Source organism: Callithrix jacchus, chromosome 2 (assembly GCF_049354715.1).
Source record: "Callithrix jacchus isolate 240 chromosome 2, calJac240_pri, whole genome shotgun sequence".
Lineage (NCBI taxonomy): Eukaryota > Metazoa > Chordata > Mammalia > Primates > Cebidae > Callithrix > Callithrix jacchus.
In genome coordinates, this window is record NC_133503.1 from 120,303,725 (window position 1) to 120,325,178 (window position 21,454).

At 36.4% G+C, this 21,454-nt stretch overlaps 1 protein-coding gene across 1 annotated transcript in view; it reads left to right on the forward strand.

The window, feature by feature from the left end:
- MBLAC2 (metallo-beta-lactamase domain containing 2) overlaps positions 1-15,655 on the forward strand; it is a 28,309-nt gene extending 12,654 nt beyond the window's left edge. Inside the window, exon 2 of the mRNA XM_002744770.6 lies at positions 12,310-15,655. Coding sequence (XP_002744816.1) covers positions 12,310-12,695 — 386 coding nt within the window. The 3' untranslated portion in view covers positions 12,696-15,655. The remainder of the gene's footprint in view (positions 1-12,309) is intronic.
- The last annotated feature ends 5,799 nt before the right edge of the window (positions 15,656-21,454 follow it).

Sequence of the window (21,454 nt, forward strand, 5' to 3'; positions counted from 1 at the left end):
CAGTCTTATTCTCTATACGTGGCTTGCCAATTATCCCAGCACCATTTGGTATCCTTTTCTCACTTTATATTTCTGTTTTCTTTGTTGATGATCAGTTGGCTGTATTTGGCTCTATTCATGAGTTCTCTGTTCTGTTCCATTAGTCTATGTGCCTGTTTTTATACCAGTACCATGTTGTTTTGGTGACTATGGCCTTATAGTATAGTTTGAAGTCAGGTAATGTGATGTCTCCAGATTTGTTCTTTTTGCTTAGTCTTGCATTGACTAGGCAGGCTCTTTTTTGGTTTCATATGAATTTTAGGATTGTTTTTCTAGTTCTCTGAAGAATGATGGTGGTATTTTGGTAGAATTACATTGAATTTGTAGATTGCTTTTGACAGTATGGTCATTTTCACAATATTGATTCTACCCATCCATGAGCATGGAATCTGTTTCCATTTGTTTGTGTAATCTGTTATTTCTTTCAGCAATGTTGTGTAGTTTTCCTTGTAGAGGTCTTTCATGTCCTTGGTTAGGTATACTCCTAAGTATTTTATTTTTATTTTTTACAACTATTGTGAAAGAGGTTGTGTTTTTTTATTTGATTTTCAGCTTGGTCGCAGTTGGTGTATAGCAGAGCTACTGATTTGTTTACATTAATTTTGTATCCTGAAACTGTTGACTTACCAGCGCTACAAGCTTTTTGGATGAGACTTTAAGACTTTCTAGGTATGTAATCATATCATCAGTAAACAGTGACAGTTTGCTTCCTCTTTACCAATTTGGATGCCCTTCATTTCTTTCTCTTGTCTGATGGTTCTGGCTAGGACTTCCAATACTATATTGAATAGAAGTGGTGAAAGTGGGCATCCTTGTCTTGTTCCAATTCTCAGGAGGAATGCTTTCAACTTTTCCCCGTTCATTATAATGTTGGCTGTGGGTTTGTTGTTGGTGGCTTTTATTATCTTAAGGTATGTCCCTTCTGCCATTTTGTTAAGCGGTTTAATTATAATGGGATGCTGAATTTTGTCAAATACTTTTTCTGCATCTGTTGAGATCATCATGTGATTTTTGTTTTGATTTCTATTTAGGGTGGCGTATCACATTTATTGACTTGGGTATCTAAACCATCCCTGCATCCCTGGTATGAAGCCCATTTGATCATGGTAGTTTATCTTTTTGATATGCTGTTGGATTCAGTTCACTAGTATTTTGTGAACTAGTATTCAATTCACTAGGATTTTTCTATCTGTGTTCATCAGGGATATTGTCTGTAGTTTTCTATTTTGTTATGTCCTTCCCGGGTTTTGGTATTAGAGTGATAGTGGCTTCATGGAATGATTTAGGGAGGATTCCCTCTCTTTCATTTGGACCAGCGTCAATAGCATTTGTACGAATTCTTCTTTGAATGTCTAATAGAATTCAGCTGTGAATCTATCTGGTATTGGACTTTTTGTTGTTGTTGTTACCATTTCAGTCTTGCTGCTTGTTATTGGTCTGTTAGAGAGTCTATATCTTCCCGGTTTAATCTAGGAGGGTTGTTTATTTTCAGGAGTTTATCCATCTCCTCTAGGTTTTCTAGTTTATATGTGTAAAAGTGTTCATATTAACCTTGAATAATACCTTGTATCTCTGTGGTATTAGCTGTAATATCTCCTGTTTCATTTCTAATTAAGCATATTTGGATATTCTCTCTTCTGTTCTTGGTTAATCTCACTAATGGTCTGTCAATTTTATTTATCTTTTCAAAGACCAGCTTTCTGTCTCTTTTCTTTCTTTTTTTTTTTTTTTTAGTAAGGGAGGAAGGCAGGAAGGGAGGAAAGAAGGAAGGGAGGGAGGGAGGAAGGGAGGGAGAGAAGGGAAGGGAAGGAAGGAAATCAGGCAGTGAGAGAGACATTGCCGACCTGGATCTAGAGGTCCACAAGTTGATTTCTTTTTCTTTTTCTTTTTCTTTTTTTTTGAGAGAAGGAAAGAAAAAAAAGGAGTGAAGGAGAGGAAGAAAGAGGAAGAAAAAGAGGGAGAGAGAATGGAAATGTTGCTTTATTCTAAAAAAACGGGTATTAATAATGGCCAATCAATATTTCATTTAAACTTATGAGTAGGTGTGATGTGGTATTGACAAGAATGTATATTTTGTGTATTTAAAGTGGAGAGCTCTATAAATATTTATTAAGTTTACTTGTTCCGGATCTGAGTTCGAGTCCTGGATATCCTTATTAATTTTCTGTCTCATTGAGTCTAAGTCTCTATGTATCTGGGTATTAGGATCGTTAGCTCTTATTGTTGCATTGATCCTTTTACTACTATATCTTTGTTGCTTTAAAATCTATTTTATCAGATACGAGAATTGCAACACCTGCTTTTTATTTATTTATTTTTGGTCTTCATTTGGTTGGTAAATCTTTCTCCGTCCCTTTGTTTTGAGTTTTTGTGTATCCTTGCATGTGAAATGGATCTGGATGTAGCATACTGTTGGGTTTTGGCTGTATCTTTCGATTGGGGGATTTAGTCGATTTAAATTTAGGATTACCACCATTTGATGTTAACTGGCTGTTTTATCCATTCGTTGATGTAAATTCTTCTGGGGGATTTAGTCGATTTAAATTTAGGATTACCGCCATTTGATGTTAACTGGCTGTTTTATCCATTCGTTGATGTAAATTCTTCTTTATGTTGATGGTCTTTACTTTTTCATATATTTTTAGAAAGGCTAATACTGGTTGTTTCTTTCTATGTGTAATGCTTCTTTCAGAAGCTCTTGTAAAGCAGGCCTGGTGGTAATAAAATCTCTAAGTACTTGCTTGTTCATAAAAGATTTTATTTTTCCTTCAGTTGTGAAGCTTAGTTTGGCTGGATATGAAATTCTGGGCTGAAAGTTCTGTTCTTTAAGGATGTTGAATATTGGCCCCCACTCTCTTCTGGCTTGTAGAGTTTCTGCTGAGAGATCTGCTGTAAGTCTGATAGGCTTCCCTTTGTGGGTAACCTGAGCTTTCTCTCTGGTTGCCCTTAGTATTTTCTCCTTCATTTCAACCCTGGTGAATCTAATGATTATGTGCCTTGGGGTTGCTCTTCTTGAGGAATATCTTTGTGGTGTTCTCTGTATTACCTGGGGTTGAATATTATCCTGCATTGCCAGGTTAGGAAAATTTTTCTGAATAATATCCTGAAGAATATTTTCCAGCTTGGATTCATTCTCTCCGTCGCATTCAGGTACACCTATCAAACGTAAATTTGGTCTTTTCACATAGTCCCACGTTTCTCGGAGACTTTGCTCATTCCTTTTTATCCTTTTATCTCTAATCTTGTCTTCTTGTTTTATTTCATTAAGTTGGACTTCTACCTCTGATATCCTTTCTTCTGCTTGATCAATTCGAGTGTTTAAATCTGTGCATACTTCTTCTCAGAGTTCCTGTATTGTATTCTTCAGTTCCATTAATTCACTTATATTCCTCTCTAAATTGTCTATTCTCATTAGGATTTCGTCAAACCTTTTTTCAAAGTTCTTAGTTTCTTTACATTGGGCTACAACGTGTTCTTTTAACTCCCAGAAGTTTCTTATTATCCATGTTCTGAAGCCTGATTCTCTTAATGGGATGCGCTCATTCTCCATCAAGCCTTGTTCCCTTGTTGATGAGGAACTGTGATCCTCTTTAGAGGGAGAGGCATTCTGATTTTGAGTATTCTCAGCCTTTTTATGCTGGTTTCTTCCCATCATTGTAAATTTATCCACCTGTCGTCTTTGTAATTACCAACTTTCAAATTAGGTCTCTGAGTGGACGTCCAAGTTGTTAATTCCCAGGGCCTAAATATGAGCAACCCACTGCACCGGTCAAAACAGCGGCGTTAAGACTGATGGTGCTTTTCTGCCTGGGAATCTCCAGTCTGGCTTCCTTCTTGAGTCTGTAATAGCCAACTCTGCCTTCCCGGAGCTCCAAACGTCAGTCAGAAGGGGAACTAGTCCCATTTACTCCGCACCAAGAGCTGCTGCGCCGAGGTGCTGGCAAAACCACTGCACTGGCCACAAGAGTTGCGCTGGCGACACGTGGGGCTCCTCCACTGGGAATCTTCTGCTCCGTGAGCGACAAAAATTTGAAAGTGTGGCGTCCTGTTGTTTTCTGCACTTTCTCTGGGAGCTGCAATCCCGAGATGTTAGTGATCAGCCATCTTGGATCGTTCCCCCCAGCTTTCTGTTTCATTTATCTTTTGTGTTTTTTTTAATTTAAATTTAATTTAGTTCTGCTCTGATCTTGGTTATTTCTTTTATTCTGCTGGGTTTGGGTTTGGATTGTTCTTGTTTCTCCAGTTCCATGGGGTGTGACCTTAGATTGTCTATGTATGCTCTTTCAGACTTTTTGATGTAGGCATTTAATGTTATGAACTTTCCCCTTAGCACTGCTTTTACTGTATCCCAGAGATTTTGATAGGTTGTGTGTCACTGTTAGTGTTAAGTTCAAAGAATTTTTAAATTTCCATCTAGATTTCATTGTTTACCCAATGATCATTCAAGAGCAAGTTATTTAACTTCTATGCATTTGCATGGTTTTGAGGGTTTCTTTTGGAGTTGATTTCCAATTTTATTACATTGTGGTCTGAGAGAGTACTTGATATGATTTCAATTTTCATAAATTTACTGAGTCTTGTTTTGTGGCCTATCATGTAGTCTATCTTGGAGAATGTTCCATGTGCTGATGAATAGAATGTAAGAAATCAAAAACATGATACAAGATAAGAAACACAAATTCTTCAGTGAAATAGATAGCATAAATAAAAAACAGTCACAACTTCTGGAAATCAGGGACACATTTAGAGAAATTCAAAATGCAGTGGAAAGTCTCAGCAATAGAATCAACCAGCAGCAGAAAGAACCTCAGAGCTCAAAGACCTGGCTTTTGAATTAACCCAATCCATCAAAGACAAAGTAAAAAGAATTTTTAAAAATGAACGAAGCCTCCAAGAAGTCTGGGGCTATTTAAATGTCCAAATCTAAGAATAATTGGTGTTCCCAAAGAAGAAGAGAAATCTAGAAGTTTGGAAAACCAATTAGAGGGAATAATCAAGGAAAACTTCCCCAGCCTTGCTAGAGATCTAGACATACAAATACAAGAATCTCAAAGAACACCTGAGAAATACATTGCAAAAAGATTATCACCTAGGCACATCATCATCAGGTTATCTAAAGTCGAGATGAAGGAAGAATCATAAGAGCTGTGAGACGAAAGCATCACATAACCCATAAAGGAAAACCTATCAGATTAACAGCGGATTTCTCACCAAAAATTCTACATGCTAGAAGGGATTGGAGTCCCATTTTTAGCCTCCTTAAACAAAACAATCATCAGCCAATAATTTTGTGTATCCAGTGAAACTACACTTCATAAATGAAAGAAAGACAACAATCTTTTCCAGACAAACAAATGCTGAGAGAATTCACTACTACCAAGCAAGCACTACAAAAACTGATAAAAGGAACTCTAAGTCATGAAACAAAGCCTTGAAATACACCAAAATAGAATCTTCCTTAAAGCATAAATTTTACAGGACCTATATAAGAATAATATAATGAAAAAAAAGCTATTCAGGTAACAAATAGCTCTATGAATAGAATAGTACCTCACATCTCAATGCTAACATTGAATGTAAATGGCCTATATGCTCCACTTAAAAGATACAGAATGGCAGAGTGGGTAAGAATTCACCAACTAAGTTTCTGCTGTCTTCAGGAGACTCACCTAACACATAAAGACTCACATAAACTTAAGGTAAAAAGGTAGAAAAAATTTTCCATGCAAATGGACACCTAAAGTGGGCAGACTTATATCAGACAAAACAAATTCTAAAGCAACAGCAGTTAAGACAAAGAGGAACATTATATAATGATAAAAGGACTAGTCCAATAGGAAAATATCCCAATTCTAAATATATAGGCACCTAACACTGGAGCTCCTAAATTTATAAAATAATTACTATGAGACCTAAGAAATGAGATAGATGGAAACATAGTAATAGTGGGAGACTTTAATACTCTGCTGATAGCACTGGACAGGTCATAAAGATGGAAAGTCAACAAAGAAACAATCTGTTCTATACCCTAGAACAAATGGACTTAACAGATATTTATAGAACATTCTACACAACACCACATCTTTTTTTTTTCCTTTTTTTTTTTTTTATACAGCGTCTCACTCTTCACCCACTCTGGAGTGCAGTGGTACAATCCCACTGTGACCTCTACCTCCCAAGTTCAAGCAATTCTTCTGCCTCCGCCTCCTAAGTAGCTGGGATTATAGGCATGCACCACCACGCCTGGTAAATTTTGTTTTTAGTAGAAATGGAGTTTCACCCTGTTGGCCAGGCTGGTCTTGAACTCCTGAACTCAGGCAATCTGCCCTCCTCAGCCTTCCAGAGTGCTGGGATTATAGGCATGAGCCACTATGCCCAGATCACATCTTTTTCAACACTTGGTTTTGTTAATCCTTTTCAATTTAGCCATTCTAGTGAGTGTGTAGTGGTACTTCATTGTGATTTAATTTGCATTCACTAAAAATTAATGGTGTTGAGCATCTTTTTGGTACTTATTTGCTAATCAGATATTGTCTTTATAAAAGTGTATATTAAAATCTTTTCTTCCTTTTAAAAATTGAACTATTTTGGGTCGGGCGTGGTGGCTCACACCTACAATCCCAGCACTTTGGGAGGCCCAGGAGGGTGGATCACGAGGTCAAGAGATCGAGACCATCCTGGTCAACAAGATGAAACCCCTTCTCTACTAAAAATACAACAATTAGCTGGGCACAGTGGCGCACACCTGTAGTCCCAGCTACTCGGGAGGCGGAGGCAGGAGAATTGCTCAAACCCAGGAGGTGGAGGTTGCCGTGAGCCAAGATCGCGCCATTGCACTCCAGCCTGGGTAACAAGAGCGAAACTCCATCTCAAAAAAAAAAAAAAAAAATTGGAACTATTTTATTATTGAGTTGTACAAGTTCTAAATATATTCTGAATACAAGATTTTATCAGATATACATTTTGCAAATATGTTCTCCCAATGTGTGGCCTACCTTTTCATTTACTTAATGGTGTCTTTTTAAGCAAGAAAGCTGATAACTTGGTTGAAGTCCAGTTAGTAATTTTTGTCTCATGCTTTATGATTGTTGTGTCGTATTTAAGAGCTCTGTGTCTAGCCCAAGATCATAAAAATGTTCTCCTAATTTTTCTCTAGAAGTTCCCATATTTAGGTTTATGACCTATTTTCAGTTAATTTCTGTGAATATTGTGAAGTAAAGGTTGAGAGGTTCTCAGTCCTTGTTTGTCTGAAAATGGATATAGAATGTATCCCATCCAATTTGTTGAAAAGACTATCTTTCTACACATTTAATTATCTTGGTTGACCTTTTTCAGATACCCGTTGACAATACTGTGTCTACTTTCAGACTCTCTGTTCTCTTCCATCAATTATGTCTATTTAACCAGTAACACAATATCTTGATTACTGTAGCTTTATTGTACAGTTGATCTTAGCCAAAAGACTGAGAAGCAATATTTTATTGTAACTCTTGAAATTAGATAGTATACATCCTCTGTGTTCCTCTTTTTCATAATTGTATTGGCTATTCTAGGTCATTTGCATTTCCACATGAAATTTAGAGTCAGATTTTCAGTTTAAAAAGGATAAGATTTTGATTGAGATTATGTTGAAGTTTTACTGGCCATTACAGTAGCCACTAGCCATGTATGGTTATCAAATTTAAATTAAGATTGCCGGACATGGTGGCTCACCTGTAATCTCAGCTCCTTAGGAGGCTGAAGCTGGAGGATCATTTAAGGCCAGGAGTATGGGACTAGTAAGGCAACAAAGTGAGATCCTGTCACTAAAAAAGTGTTTAAGTTAGCTGGGCTGTTGTTATATACCTGTAGTCGCAGCTACTTGGAAGGATACCTTGAGCCCAGGAGTTCAGGGGTTATAGTGAGCTATAAGCAGGCCGCTGCACTTCAGCCTGAGTGACAGAGATTCCATCTATTTAAAAAAATAATTAAGTGATTGGTTAACAGTTAAAAATTTAATTCCTTAAATGTATTAGCTTTATTTCAAGTGCCATTAGCCACACCATATTGAACAGTATTGAGAATCAACATTTCAGTAATTGCAGAAAGTTTTATTAGGCAGTGTAGCTACTGGAAAAATTGGGTTACATTACCATCATAGCAATATTGAGTCTTAGTGATACTGAGACAGTCAGTAAGCATAGCCTCTCTCTCTTTTTATTTAGATCTTCTTTAATTAATTTTGACAGTGTTCTTGTAGTTTTCATTATATAGTGTTCATATATTAATAAACATCTTTTGTTAAATTTTTTCCCAAGTATTTTATTCTTTGTGATGCTATTTCAAGTCAAATGTTTTAAAATTCATTTCTGATAGTCAGTTGTAGCTTATAGAAATACAGTTTATCTTTTTATGTTCATCTTGTATCTTGTGACATTGCTAAACTTGTTTTTTATTTCTCTAGCTTTTTCCTACTTTACTTAGGACTTTCTGTATGTAAGATTATGTCTAAATAGAGATTTACTTTTTTTTCCCTAATCTGTGGGACTTTATTCTCTTTTTCTTGGCTTATTAAATCTGTGGGACTTTATTCTCTTTTTCTTGGCTTATTACACTTGCTAGGATCTTTAATATAATGTTGGATAGAAATGGTAAGAGCAGACATTCTGGCCTCATTATTTTAGGAGACTTTCTATTCAAAGCGATATTACCTGTAGGTGTTCATAAGTGATCTTTATCAAGTTCAGAACCTTCCCCAGTGATTCCAAGTTTGCTGGAAGTTTTTATCATGAATGAGAATTGGATTTTGTCATGAGCTTTTTATGTATCAATTGAGATAATCATATGACTTTCTCCTTTATTAACATGGTATATTACATTAATTTATTTTCACTAGTTAAACCAAACAATATTTCTGGGATGAACTCCTCTTGGTCATTTTCCTATTTATAAGTTGCTGGATTTGATTTGTCAATATTTTGTCAAGAATTTTAAGACTGCATTCATTAGATATATTCGTGTATAGGCTTTTTTGTTTTGTTTTGTTTGAAAGAGTCTTTGTTGTTCAGGTTAGAGTGCAGTGGCACCATCATGAGCTCTGTAGCCTCAAACTTCTGGGCTCAAGCAATCCTTCCATCTCAGCTCCCTGAGTAGCTAGACTACAGGCCCAAAGCACCCTGCTTGGCTTTTAAAATTATTATTTATTTTTAATTTTTATAGAGACAGAGGTCTCACTATTTTGCCCAGGCTGGTCTTGAACTCCTGGCCTCAAGCAATCCTCCCATATGTTGCCAAAGTGATGGGATTATAGGAGTGAGTCACCATACCAGCCTTGATTTTGTTGTTATTTATTGTTTTTGTTTTTTTATGAGGGTAATAATCAAGTTACATTTCTCATCTATATTCTGAAAGTCTTGATATGCGTTGAAATTATGTAGGGTTGACATTGTCCCATTTAAAAATGATTGACAGAATTGATCAATGAAGCCTTCTTTGAGCCCATACTTTTCTTTGTGGGGAGATGTTAAATTGTTAATCAATTTCTTTGCTTGATAAAGGTTTATTTAGATTTCATTTCTTCTTGGATCAATTTTGATGATTGGTCTCTTTTTAAGAATATGTTCATTTCAAATAAGTTGCCAAATTTGTTGGCTTAAAATTGTTCATAATATTCCCTTATTCTCCTTTTAATTTCCGTAGCATCTGTAGTAATGTTCCTTCTTTCATTCCTATTTTAGCAAGTTGTATCTTCTCTAATTTTTTTCTTGATTTGTCTGGCTAAAGGTGTATCAATTTTGTTGTAGTTTTCAAATAAATTACTGTTGGTTTCATCTGTTTTTCTCTGTTGCTATTTGTATTCATTTATTTTTGCTCTGTCCTTTATTATTTCCACTAATAGTTACTTTGTGTTTGATTTTTCTTCTTTTTCTAACTTCTCAGGATAGTAACTTTGATTATTGATTGTAAACATTTAATCCTTCATAAAATAAGCATTTAAAACAATAAATTTTCTTCTAAGTACTGCTTCAGCTGTATTCTGTACATTTGGTATGTTTTGATTTTGTTTTCATTCATTCAAAATATTTTTATATTTCCTTTTGATTTCTTTTTGATCCATAAACTATGTAGAGGTTTGCTGTTTGCTTTACGTTTGTTTGAATATTACCCATATTTGTTTTTGTTTATCCCAGCACTTTGGGAGGTTGGGCAGGAAGGATTGCTTGAGGCCAGACTTGCCAAGATGCTGACCAGCCCGACCAACATGGCAAAACCCTGTCTCTACTAAAAATATAAAAATTAGTCAGACGTGGTGGCACACGCCTGTAATTCCAGCTATGCACCAGTCTGAGGTGTGAGAATTGTTTGAACCTGAAAGACCAAGGTTGCAGCAAGCGAAGATCGTCCCACTGCATGCCAGCCTGGGCGAGAGAGTGAAACTCTGTCTCAGAAAAAACAAACCAAAAAAACTCTACACGTCATACATTTTCTGTTCATTTTTTTAATTCTAATTTAATTATGTTGTGGTCAGAGAACATACTTTGTATGATTTTATTCCTTTTATATTTATTTATTCTTGCTTTATAGCCTGTTGAATATTTCAACTGCAATTGAAAAGAATGTGTACATTGCTATTTTGGAGTAAAGTGTTTTATTTTTGTCAGGTCAAGTTGGTTGATAGAGTTGTTCAGGTCTTCCATATCCTTACTGATTTTCTATTTACTTGTTTTATGAATTACACAGAAAAGAATATTGAACTCTCCAGGTATAATTGTTGAATTGTTTATTGTTTATTTCTGTCAGTTTTTGCTTAATGCATTTTTGGTGTCTGTTTTAGATGCATATACATTTATAATTTTTACTTTTCTATGTATTGATTTAATGTATAATATTCTCATAAAATTACTTCTTTAGTAATATTCCTCATGTAGAAATTAATTTTGTGTTACAATAATATAGCTCCCCTAGTTCTCTAATCAGTAATAGTTAATATGGTTAAGCTTTTCAACTTATGTGTGTCTTTGGCCTTATAATTTCTTGTAGACTGCATGTATCTTGATCTTTAATTCAGTCTGACAATCTCTGCCTTTTTATGTTTACCAGTTTTCCAAATCCTGATTATTACACCATTTTTATTCCTCTCCACCCCCCATCCCACCCCCGAGATGGAGACTTGTGATCTTGGCTCGCTGCAACCTCTGCCTCCCAGGATCAAGTGATTCTCCTGCCTCAGCCTGCTGAGTAGCTGAGACTACAGGCGCATGCTACCACACCTATTAATTTTTGTAGTTTTAGTAGAGACAGGGTTTCACCATGTTGGTCAGGATGGTCTCTACCCCTTGACCTGGTGATCCTCTCGCCTCGGCCTCCCAGTGTTGGGATTATAGGCATGAGCCACCAGCCTGGCTTGTTTGGATTTATTAATTTTCTAGCTATATATTTTTAAATTTTTTTCCTGTGTATGTGCTTACACTAGAGATCACAGTATGAATCTTTTAATTTACCATGATTTACTCAAGTTTATACTAATTAAGTTCCAGTGAAACAGAGCAATTTTGCACCCATGTAGCTCCATTTCCTCTCTGGTGAGAGTTTACCCTATTTGCAAGTTAGCTTGCCAGAATTTAATGTATTCTGACAGAAGACTTGAGGTTCCTGGGTCAGAAATGAAAGAGATTATTACTCACAGCAATAACATTAGAGCATCATCATTTATGCTCTAATGTTATTAGAGTAATAATCATCACCAATTCCTCAAGCCCTAATTCTGACAAGGTGACAAAACAAGAGGCAAAATACAATAAAATTCCCTAGAGCAACATTCATTAATTGTGTCAACAGGATACTGGTACCACAGATGTTCTGAAAAGTAAGTTTCATGATCAAATAAGTTTGAGAAATTGTACAACGATATCTACTTCGTGTATATCCACAGTATACATTAATATAATAAAAGCTCAAAGATGTCTTTCTGAAAAGAAAGCTACTTTTCTTTAAAGTGAGAATTCCCCAAATTATTTGACCACAGAATTACCTCCTTTTCATTTATGTATCATAATAACCTTTAGAAGTAGTGTTCCACTTACTTGCTTTGGCAAACACTGGTCTAGCAAACAATAGGAATGAAATATAGGCAGCTTATTTTAAACTCATCATTAAGAAATACAGTAGTTATGAAATAAAGTAAGTGTCATCTTTCCCAATTTCTTTGGAAGCATATAATGCTCTTTTATTCTTTAAATGCTAAGTCAAGTATACAACATGTTTATCTGTAAACTCTGTTTCCATTTGTAGGGGATGTGATCAACCTTGGTGACAGACAGCTCACTGTTATGCACATGCCAGGTCACTCCAGGGGCAGCATTTGCTTACATGACAAAGACCGAAAGATTCTCTTCAGTGGAGACGTCGTGTATGATGGATCACTGATTGACTGGCTCCCATACAGCAGGATAAGTGACTATGTCGGAACCTGTGAACGTCTAATAGAATTAGTGGACAGAGGTCTGGTAGAGAAGGTGCTTCCTGGGCACTTTAATACCTTTGGTGCTGAAAGGCTTTTTCGATTGGCTTCCAACTATATTTCAAAAGCTGGGATATGTCACAAAGTTTCGACTTTTGCCATGCGATCTCTTGCAAGTTTAGCTCTACGTGTAACAAATTCTAGAACCTCACCCTAGTATCTATCCTGATAATATATTTTGATTATTTATATACATTAATTCATTCTGTGCTATTTAAATGATTAATAGTGAGCATTTCATGAAGTGCTTTTATACCACTATTACATATCAGAGAAAGAAAGATTGAGAATGAATAAGCCAAAAAGAAAATTGTTAGTTTAAGTTGTTTTCTTTCTTCCAAGAAAGAAGCCATTTAAATCTACTTATACTTGCCAAAGCTGTCATCATGTAATATATGCTCTAGAAATGACATGAAGGTTTATGGAGAAGCAAAGAGAGATTTTGCGGCAAAAGAACTATCCTTGCCTTTGTTTATCTTGTTTTATTTCCTAGATGACCTAGGAAAAAAGGCATGTAGAGTATTATGTTTATACTTTAAACTTGATATTTTTAGTATATTATTTAAAGATAAAGTTTCCTGGGTTTGAAATACATTAGAACTTAATGCAAACATATAAAGTAACATTGAGAATGACAGCTAAAACATTCCATTGTTATGGTTCTGAATTTTTTTAAGGCTTCTTTTATTTATTTATTCTTTGTGTAATTATAACATACACGACATGTTATGTAATATAACTTATGAAAAGTACAGTGAATTTTGCTTTATTGCAAAGCTTTAAATATAAATTGCAGAGTGCTTCAGTAAAAAGCTACTATATATTGTTGTTTGTTATGTAAGTAATATTTTCAATTATGAAAGTGAAATGCAAATGTCTGTAATCTAACTACAAATTGTCAGGTTTCTCAAAAGGACACTGTCAGGCAAATTTGAAAATATACACATTGAGAATAATTTTTTATTATTGTATCCTATTTTAATATTAACAGCTATTATAAACAAAATTTTCCTGTTAAATAGATACTTCAGTATTGTGTTATGTTTTACAGTATTAAAACAACTATGAAGATCTACAACTATTCTTTTACTTAACATGCATATGTACTACAGAGGGATTTTTAAATTAACTGCAAATGTGCATTAGCTATTATTGACTTAGTGTGAATTGCCTTTTGTATCCTGATTCACAACACCTATTCCTGTTCAGTATTCTTTGTCTTGAATAGAGAAGTCTATGTTCATAAAGTCCTAGAAAAGGTTATACCGCTATTTAGTAAAATGTTTGGTTTGGTGCTCCTAATAATAATTTGTTAAAAGGCCAAGGCCTTTTAGATATTTCATGAAGGGTTTTAAACCATTTTTCCCACTGCCTTTTTATTACTGACATATCTAAAACCAAACTGAAATTGCTTTAGAAATCAGATTTTTTAATGTTAGGTAGTTCCAGCAATTTTTGTTTCTGAAAAATTATGAAACTTTTCTACCCTACAGATGCCCAGATTCTTTAGTTTTTTTATTCATTCAACACATACACACATAAACATGTACATACACAAACACAACCCCACATGCATACATACAGTCACACATATACATGAGTAGCACAGCACTAAACACTGTGGAGGCTTAAAAAGTCAAAGACAACATTTTAGCTAAAAGTTGAAAGCACACAAAATATAAATAATAATATATGCCAGTTAATATATATTATACATGTATGTAAGGGACATAAATGGAGGGGTGTGAACCTTGGTTAGGGAAAGTTTACTGGAGGAGGGGTTTTTGAGTCAAGTTTGGAAGGATGAACTTGTTAGATAGTCAGGGTAGGAAACAAAATAATCTGAGAATAGGGATATAAGCATTGCTTGTCTAGAATAGTCTATTCCTTGTGAAAATATAAATTTAATTTTCAGGAGTCTGATATATTCCAAACACCACATATTTAGCATGAGAAAAATTCATTTTTGATTGTATATATGAGCCATTCTTAATTTGAGACAAGCTGAACTGCCACATGCCACCAAATGAACCTTTACTTTGATCAAAAAGGAGGGCATGACTGGTTCAATTATATTAATAGAATATCATGGGCATTTCTCTATGATGGTCATTCAAGGCAGTAGGTTTGTTTCAACTGAGTGCAACATTGAGAATAATGATTTGGTTCAGGGCAACTATAATCAATCACTTACTAAGCCTTAAATAAAGCCATTATTTTTATATCAGCAGCACAAAGGAAAACCAAAAGTCCTTAACCATTGACCATTTTTATCATATTTTAGGTCTTTTTTTAAAAAAAAATAAGGGTATAGTAGGCACTAATTTTTATTAGGAACTATTTAAACCTGTTAAAGGATTTATTTATAAAAAGTACAATTTTTTCAAAACACATTGATGTTATTTTTAATTTCCCAATTTTTTCGGTTTTTCAAATTGTACCACAACATAGGACTGTGATATTTTGCTATTACTTCAATGTGAATAAATTGAGTGAAGTATATCATTTACTGAGTGCCCATGCTGTACATTTAAAATATGCATCATTTAATTTAGTCTTAGTCCCAGCACTGAAAGGTAATCAACCAGCTTCAAACGACACAATTTTGGACAAAGCTGAACACAGGTCTGTCTGCCCCACACTTCTCTTTCTCTTATATCTGCACAATAGCAGAAAATTGGCAAAGTGTATTTTTACTTTCCAAGATGCCACATGTGCCAAGAATAAATCAAATGATGTTAAACATAATAACATATCTTTAAAAAGCTTTTCAAAATATATTTTCACCCTGACAGTGACCCTTGTAACTTGCAATTTTTGGAAATATTAGTATGTAAGTATAATTCAAAGTTGTCAAAATGTAAAACATTTAGAAGTAATTTTTATTATTTACATTGTTAATATTTATTCACTGGAAATTCATTTTCCTTACTGGATGTTTTCTTTCAACTCAGAAGCCTAAACAAACAAAAACCTTGTGTATTACCCTGATATAGTTGACTAAATGTATTTGTTCCTATATGGATAGTAGTATGAATGTGACATGCACCAATTGTCCTATAATAATTTTCAGATAAGTGTAAGTAAGCATTTGTGTAATAAATATTCAAGAAATCATTTTCTTTTAATCTGTAATTGATATTTTTATAACATTAGCAAGTTTCTGTTTAATTTCTTGCAAGGATATTTTCTGTCCAAAGTGTAGTTTTGAGAAGCACATGGTCAATAAGATATTAAATTTGTAAGAAAGGACAGAGAACCCAGAAAGGATAGAGAAACAGAAAAATACTCATATAAGCCTTTAGCAGTTAATAAATATGACAATTCAAATCAATGGGTAAAAGACTATTAAATAAATGTTACTACTATTGATATGGGAAAAATGGCCCCTCCCATGATAAAAGTAAATTTCAAATGGCTTAAAGACCTAAATGTGAAAATCAGAACCACACATGTATTAAAGGAAAATCATATTTAGCCCCTTGGGATGGGGAAGGTCTGCCTTATATAGACACAAAAAGCACAATCACATCAAAATTTTAAATGTCTTAGAATTTAGATGAAATACAAAGAGGAATATTAGAAAAAATACTCACTGGCCAGGCACAGTGGCTCACACCTGTAATCTCAGCACTTTGGGAGGCTGAGGCGGGTAGATCACGAGGTCAAGAGATCGAGACCATCCTCGTCAACATGGTGACACCCCGTCTCTACTAAAAATACAAAAAATTAGCTGGGCATGGTGGCGTGTGCCTGTTATCCCAGTGACTCAGGAGGCTGAGGCAGGAGAATTGCCTGAACCCAGGAGGCGGAGGTTGCGGTGAGCCAAGATTGCGCCATTGCACTCCAGCCTGGGTAACAAGAGTGAAACTCTGTCTCAAAAAAAAAAAAAGAAAAAATACTCACAATTTGTATGACCTAAAATAATTTAGCAAATACAAAGAATGCCTACAAATCACAAAGAAAAAGATAAACTACTGTAAGGCAGGAAAGACTTTCTTCTACACTCTTAAATTCTGTGGCTGGGCCTGAGAATTAAACTGGCAAAAGACAGATTAACAGGAGAGAAACACAAGCAAACAAATTTATTTAATGTTAATATTTTTATGTATACACACAGGCCTTCATGAAGACCTGTAGAAGCAAATTGGCCTGAGCACTTTCATGCCATTTTAACAAAGAATGATAAATTGTAGAGGTGTGACAAGACAAAGGAAGACATAGTTTTGGCTAAGGGTGGTAAATTGTGGAAAATTGAATAGAAAATATATGAGAGACACTAATGGAAGATAAGGATTATTTTAGGTTTGTTTATGCAGATTTATTTTGGCATAACTCTTCATCTCCAGTCAGAAGAACGTTCTCTGTATCATATGGTGGAGAATGGTACCTCTGTCATTGGAAATGTTATGCCCTGCTTTTGGGTAGCAAGGGGGTATCTGCATTTTCTCAGTTACCTTTAGTTCAAAATAATCAGTATACCAAAGTGGCACATTTGGGAGTAGCATGTTCTAATCTCCTTCACTACATACTGTAAAAAATGGGTAAATTGGGCCAGGCACAGTGGCTCATGCCTGTAATCCCAGCACTTTGGGAGGCTGAGGAAGGTGGATCACCAGGTCAGGAGTTCAAGACCAGCCAGACCAACATGGTGAAACCCTGTCTCTACTAAAAATACAAAAATTAGCCAGGTGAATTAGCCGGACGTGGCAGTGCCTGCCTGTAGTCCCAGCTACTCAGGAGGCTAACACAGGAGAATTGCTTGAACCCAGGAGTCAGAGACTGCAGTGAGCTGAGATTGTGCCACTGCACTCCAGCCTGGGTAACAGAGCAAGACTCCATCTCAAAAACAAACAACAAAAAAAAAGGGTAAATTATATGAACAGGTTACTCATAGGAGAGGAAAAACAAAGGGCCAATGGACACATAAGATAACACTGAACCTCACTAGGAACCAGGGAAATGCAAATTAAAATAATGAGATAGTTTAAACTGGTTGGTAAATTTTAAGAAGATGGAGTACTGATAAGAGTAAATGGCTATTTCATGCTGTGCTGCCAGAAGTATAAAGTGCTGCACCGTTAGGGGGATGATTTTGAAGTATGATTTGGCACCATCAATCTTTGCGTTAAGAAGGGCAGTTTGAATATACACACTGCCCTCTGCTCTTTTCTGAAACTCTTAATAGAATGACAGGAAAGAGATTTTTTTAAATGGCACAAACTCAGAGAACAAGAACAGCAAAGGAGACAACAGCAACAACTTTCCTGGACACCAAAAAGCTGATGGATGAATGAAAACTGATTTGACAAACCCAAGAAAGCTGAAACCTAGGCCAGGAATGAGAAAACAATTGATCTTATTATAGCACAAAACACCATAAAAAGCTTAGAAATTGATACTACTAGGTGACTCTGAGAGAGAAGTTAAGGGTCTTCTTGATTCAAATTTTGTTTGTAATTTAGATTACCAAATCCCTCCTTTACATTATTAAGCAATTTTCTCTCCCCTAGTTCAGGACTATTGGGGGTCAATATAGATTTGCCATGAAGTTAAGTATGCTATTGTTTCAGGCTGCTCCACTTCCATGAGCCCCTTCCAAGAACCTAGGAGGGGCCTGAGGTATGTGTTAAATGGTCTTTTCTTTTTTTTTAAATAGGGTCTCACTCTGTCACCCAGTCTGTAGTGCAGTGGTTTGATCACAGCTCACTGCAGCCTCAACCTCCAGGGCTCAGGTGATCCTCCCACTGCAGCTTCCCAAGTAGCTGGGACTACAGGCATACACCACCACACCCAGCTAGTTTTTGTATTTTTAGTAGAGCTGGGGTTTCACTATGTTGTCCAGGCTGGTCTTGAAATCCTGAGCTCAATCAATCTGCTTGTCTTGGCCTCCCAAAGTGCTGGGATTACAGGCGTGAGCCACCATGACTGGCAGGTCTATTTTTTTTTTTTTTTAATTCACAAGTTATTTTTGTATTCATTCTCTCAAAGCCCCCAAATTCCATATGCTTCAGGGCCCATAAAACTGATATCTGCTCTGGGCTAGAGGATTTTTTTACCTGGATAAAACAGTGGAATTTTATTTTGAGGAGACAAAATTTTATTAAGACTTGGGCCCTATATTGAAAAAGAAATTTGGCAAAGGTTAATATACAGTAAAAGGCCCAGCATGGTGGCTCACACCTGTAGTCCCAGCACTTTGGGAGGCCGAGGTGGGTGGATCACCTGAGGTCAGGAGTTCAAGACCAGCCTGGCCAACTTGGTGATACCCTGTCTCTACTAAAAATACAAAAATTAGCCAGTTGTGGTGGTGGGCACCTGTAATCCCAGTGACTCCAGAGGCTGAGGCATGAGAATCGCTTGAACCTGAGAGGTGGAGATTGCAGTGAGCCAAGATCATGCCACTGTACTCCAGCCTGGGCAACAAAGCGAAACTGTCTTAAAAAAAAAAAAAAAGAAAAACAAAAGTTTGTATGCAAAAGTAAAGACCCGCCTTTCCCATACTCTTGACATAGTTCAAAGAATGTGTGTAGGTAGGATCACACCCTCCCAGTATGAAGGTTGAAAGAGTCGTTTGCAGAAATTTGACTGTAGAGAAAGAACTTCACAATATTGAATCTGGAGTCCCCAAGAAAAGGGCCCAGTGAGATTACCCTATGAGACTGCTCACAGTTGTTGAGACTGCCTTTCATGGCACTCCTACCACAGAACTCTTTAAAGTCTTTAAAACCTGATAGAATTACAAGTCCAGAGAGAGATCCAAGATGTCCAACCACTAGCAGCTCAGGCTTGTAGCTCCCAGTGAAAGTGCAGAGAACGAGAGGACACCACACTTTCAGACGAATTTTTGTTGCTCAAGGACCAGGAGATTCCCAGTGGAGGAGCCCCACAGGTTGCCAGTGCGACTCTTGTGGCCGGCGCTGTGGTTTTGCTGGTGCCCATGCGCAGCGGCTCTTGGTGCAGAGTAAATGGGACTGGATTCCCTTTTGGCCAACATTTGGAGCTGATTGAAGAAGGGATTCAGGAGGGAAGCCAGACGGGAGACTCCCAGACAGAAAAGCACCAAGAATCTTGATGCCGCTGTTTTAGCCGGCGCAGTGGGTTGCTCAGATTTCGGCCCTGGGAATTAACAAGTTGGACATCCACTAAGAGACCTAATTTTAAAGTTGGTAATTACAAAGACCACAGGTGGACAAATTTACAACGATGGGAAGAAACCAACGTAAAAAGGCTGAGAATACTCAAAATCAGAATGTCTCTCCCTCTACAGAGGATCACAGTTCCTCATCAACGGGGTAACAAGGCCTGATGGAGAGCAAGTGCATTCCATTAACAGAATCAGGCTTCAGAAGGTGGATAATAAGAAACTTCTGTGAGTTAAAAGAATATGTTGTAGCCCAATGTAAAGAAACTAAGAACTTTGAAAAAAGATTTGACGAAATCCCAACGAGAATAGACAATTTAGAGAGGAATATAAGTGAATTAATGGAACTGAAGAATACTACACGAGAACTCTGAGAAGTATGCACAGGTTTTAACACTCAAATGGATCAAGCAGGGGCCGGGCGCGGTGGCTCAAGCCTGTAATCCCAGCACTTTGGGAGGCCGAGGCGGGTGGATCACGAGGTCAAGAGATCGAGACCATCCTGGTCAACATGGTGAAACCCCGTCTCTACTAAAAAATACAAAAAATTAGCTGGGCGTTGTGGCGTGCGCCTGTAATCCCAGCTACTCGGGAGGCTGAGGCAGGAGAATTGCCTGAACCCAGGAGGCGGAGGTTGCGGTGAGCCGAGATTGCGCCATTGCACTCCAGCCTGGGTAACAAGAGCGAAACTCCGTCTCAAAAAAAAAAAAATTGATCAAGCAGAAGAAAGGATATCAGAGGTCGAAGACCAACTTAATGAAATGAAACAAGAAGACAAGATTAGAGAAGAAAAAGTAAAAAGGAATGAGCAAAGTCTCCAAGAAATATGGGACTATGTGAAAAGACCTAATTTACGTTTGATAGGTGTACCTGAATGTCATGAAGAGAATGAATCCAAGCTGGAAAATATTCTTCAGGATATTATTCAGGAAAACTTTCCTAACCTAGTAAGGTGGGACAATACTCATTTCCAGGTAATAGAGAGAACACCACAAAGATATTCCTCAAGTAGAGCAACCCCAAGACACATAATTGTTAGATTCACCAGGGTTGAAATAAAGGAGAAAATTCTAAGGGCAGCTAGTGAGAAAGGACAGGTTACCCATAAAGGGAAGCCTATCAGACTTACAGCAGATCTCGCAGCAGAAACCCTACAAGCTAGAAGAGAGTGGGTGTTAATATTCAATATCCTCAAAGAAAAGAATTTTCAACCCAGAATCTCATATCCAGCCAAACTAAGCTTTATAAATGAAGGAAAAATAAAATTTTTCACAAACAAGCAAGCACTCAGAGATTTCATCACCACCAGGCCTGCTTTACAAGAGCTTCTGAAAGAAGCACTACACACAGAAAGGAACAACCAGTATCAGTCACCAAAAACTTACCAAAAGATAAAGGGTATCTCCATAATGAAGTATTTATATCAACTAATGGGAAAAATAGCCAGCCAGCATTAAATGACAATATTAAACTCATAAATATCAATATTAATCCTAAATTTAAATGGATTAAATGCCCCAATTAAAGATACAGACATGCAAACAATAAAATGTCAAAACACATCGGCACTATGTATCCAGATCCATCTCATAAGCAAGGACACACAAAGACTTAAAACAAAAGGTTGGAGGAAGATTCACCAATCAAATGGAGAGGAAAGTAAAACAAAAAGAAACAAACAAAAAAAAAACAACAGGAGTTGTAACTTTCATCTCTGGCAAAATAGACTACAATAGTAACCAAGACTAAAAGAAACAAAGAAGGACATTACA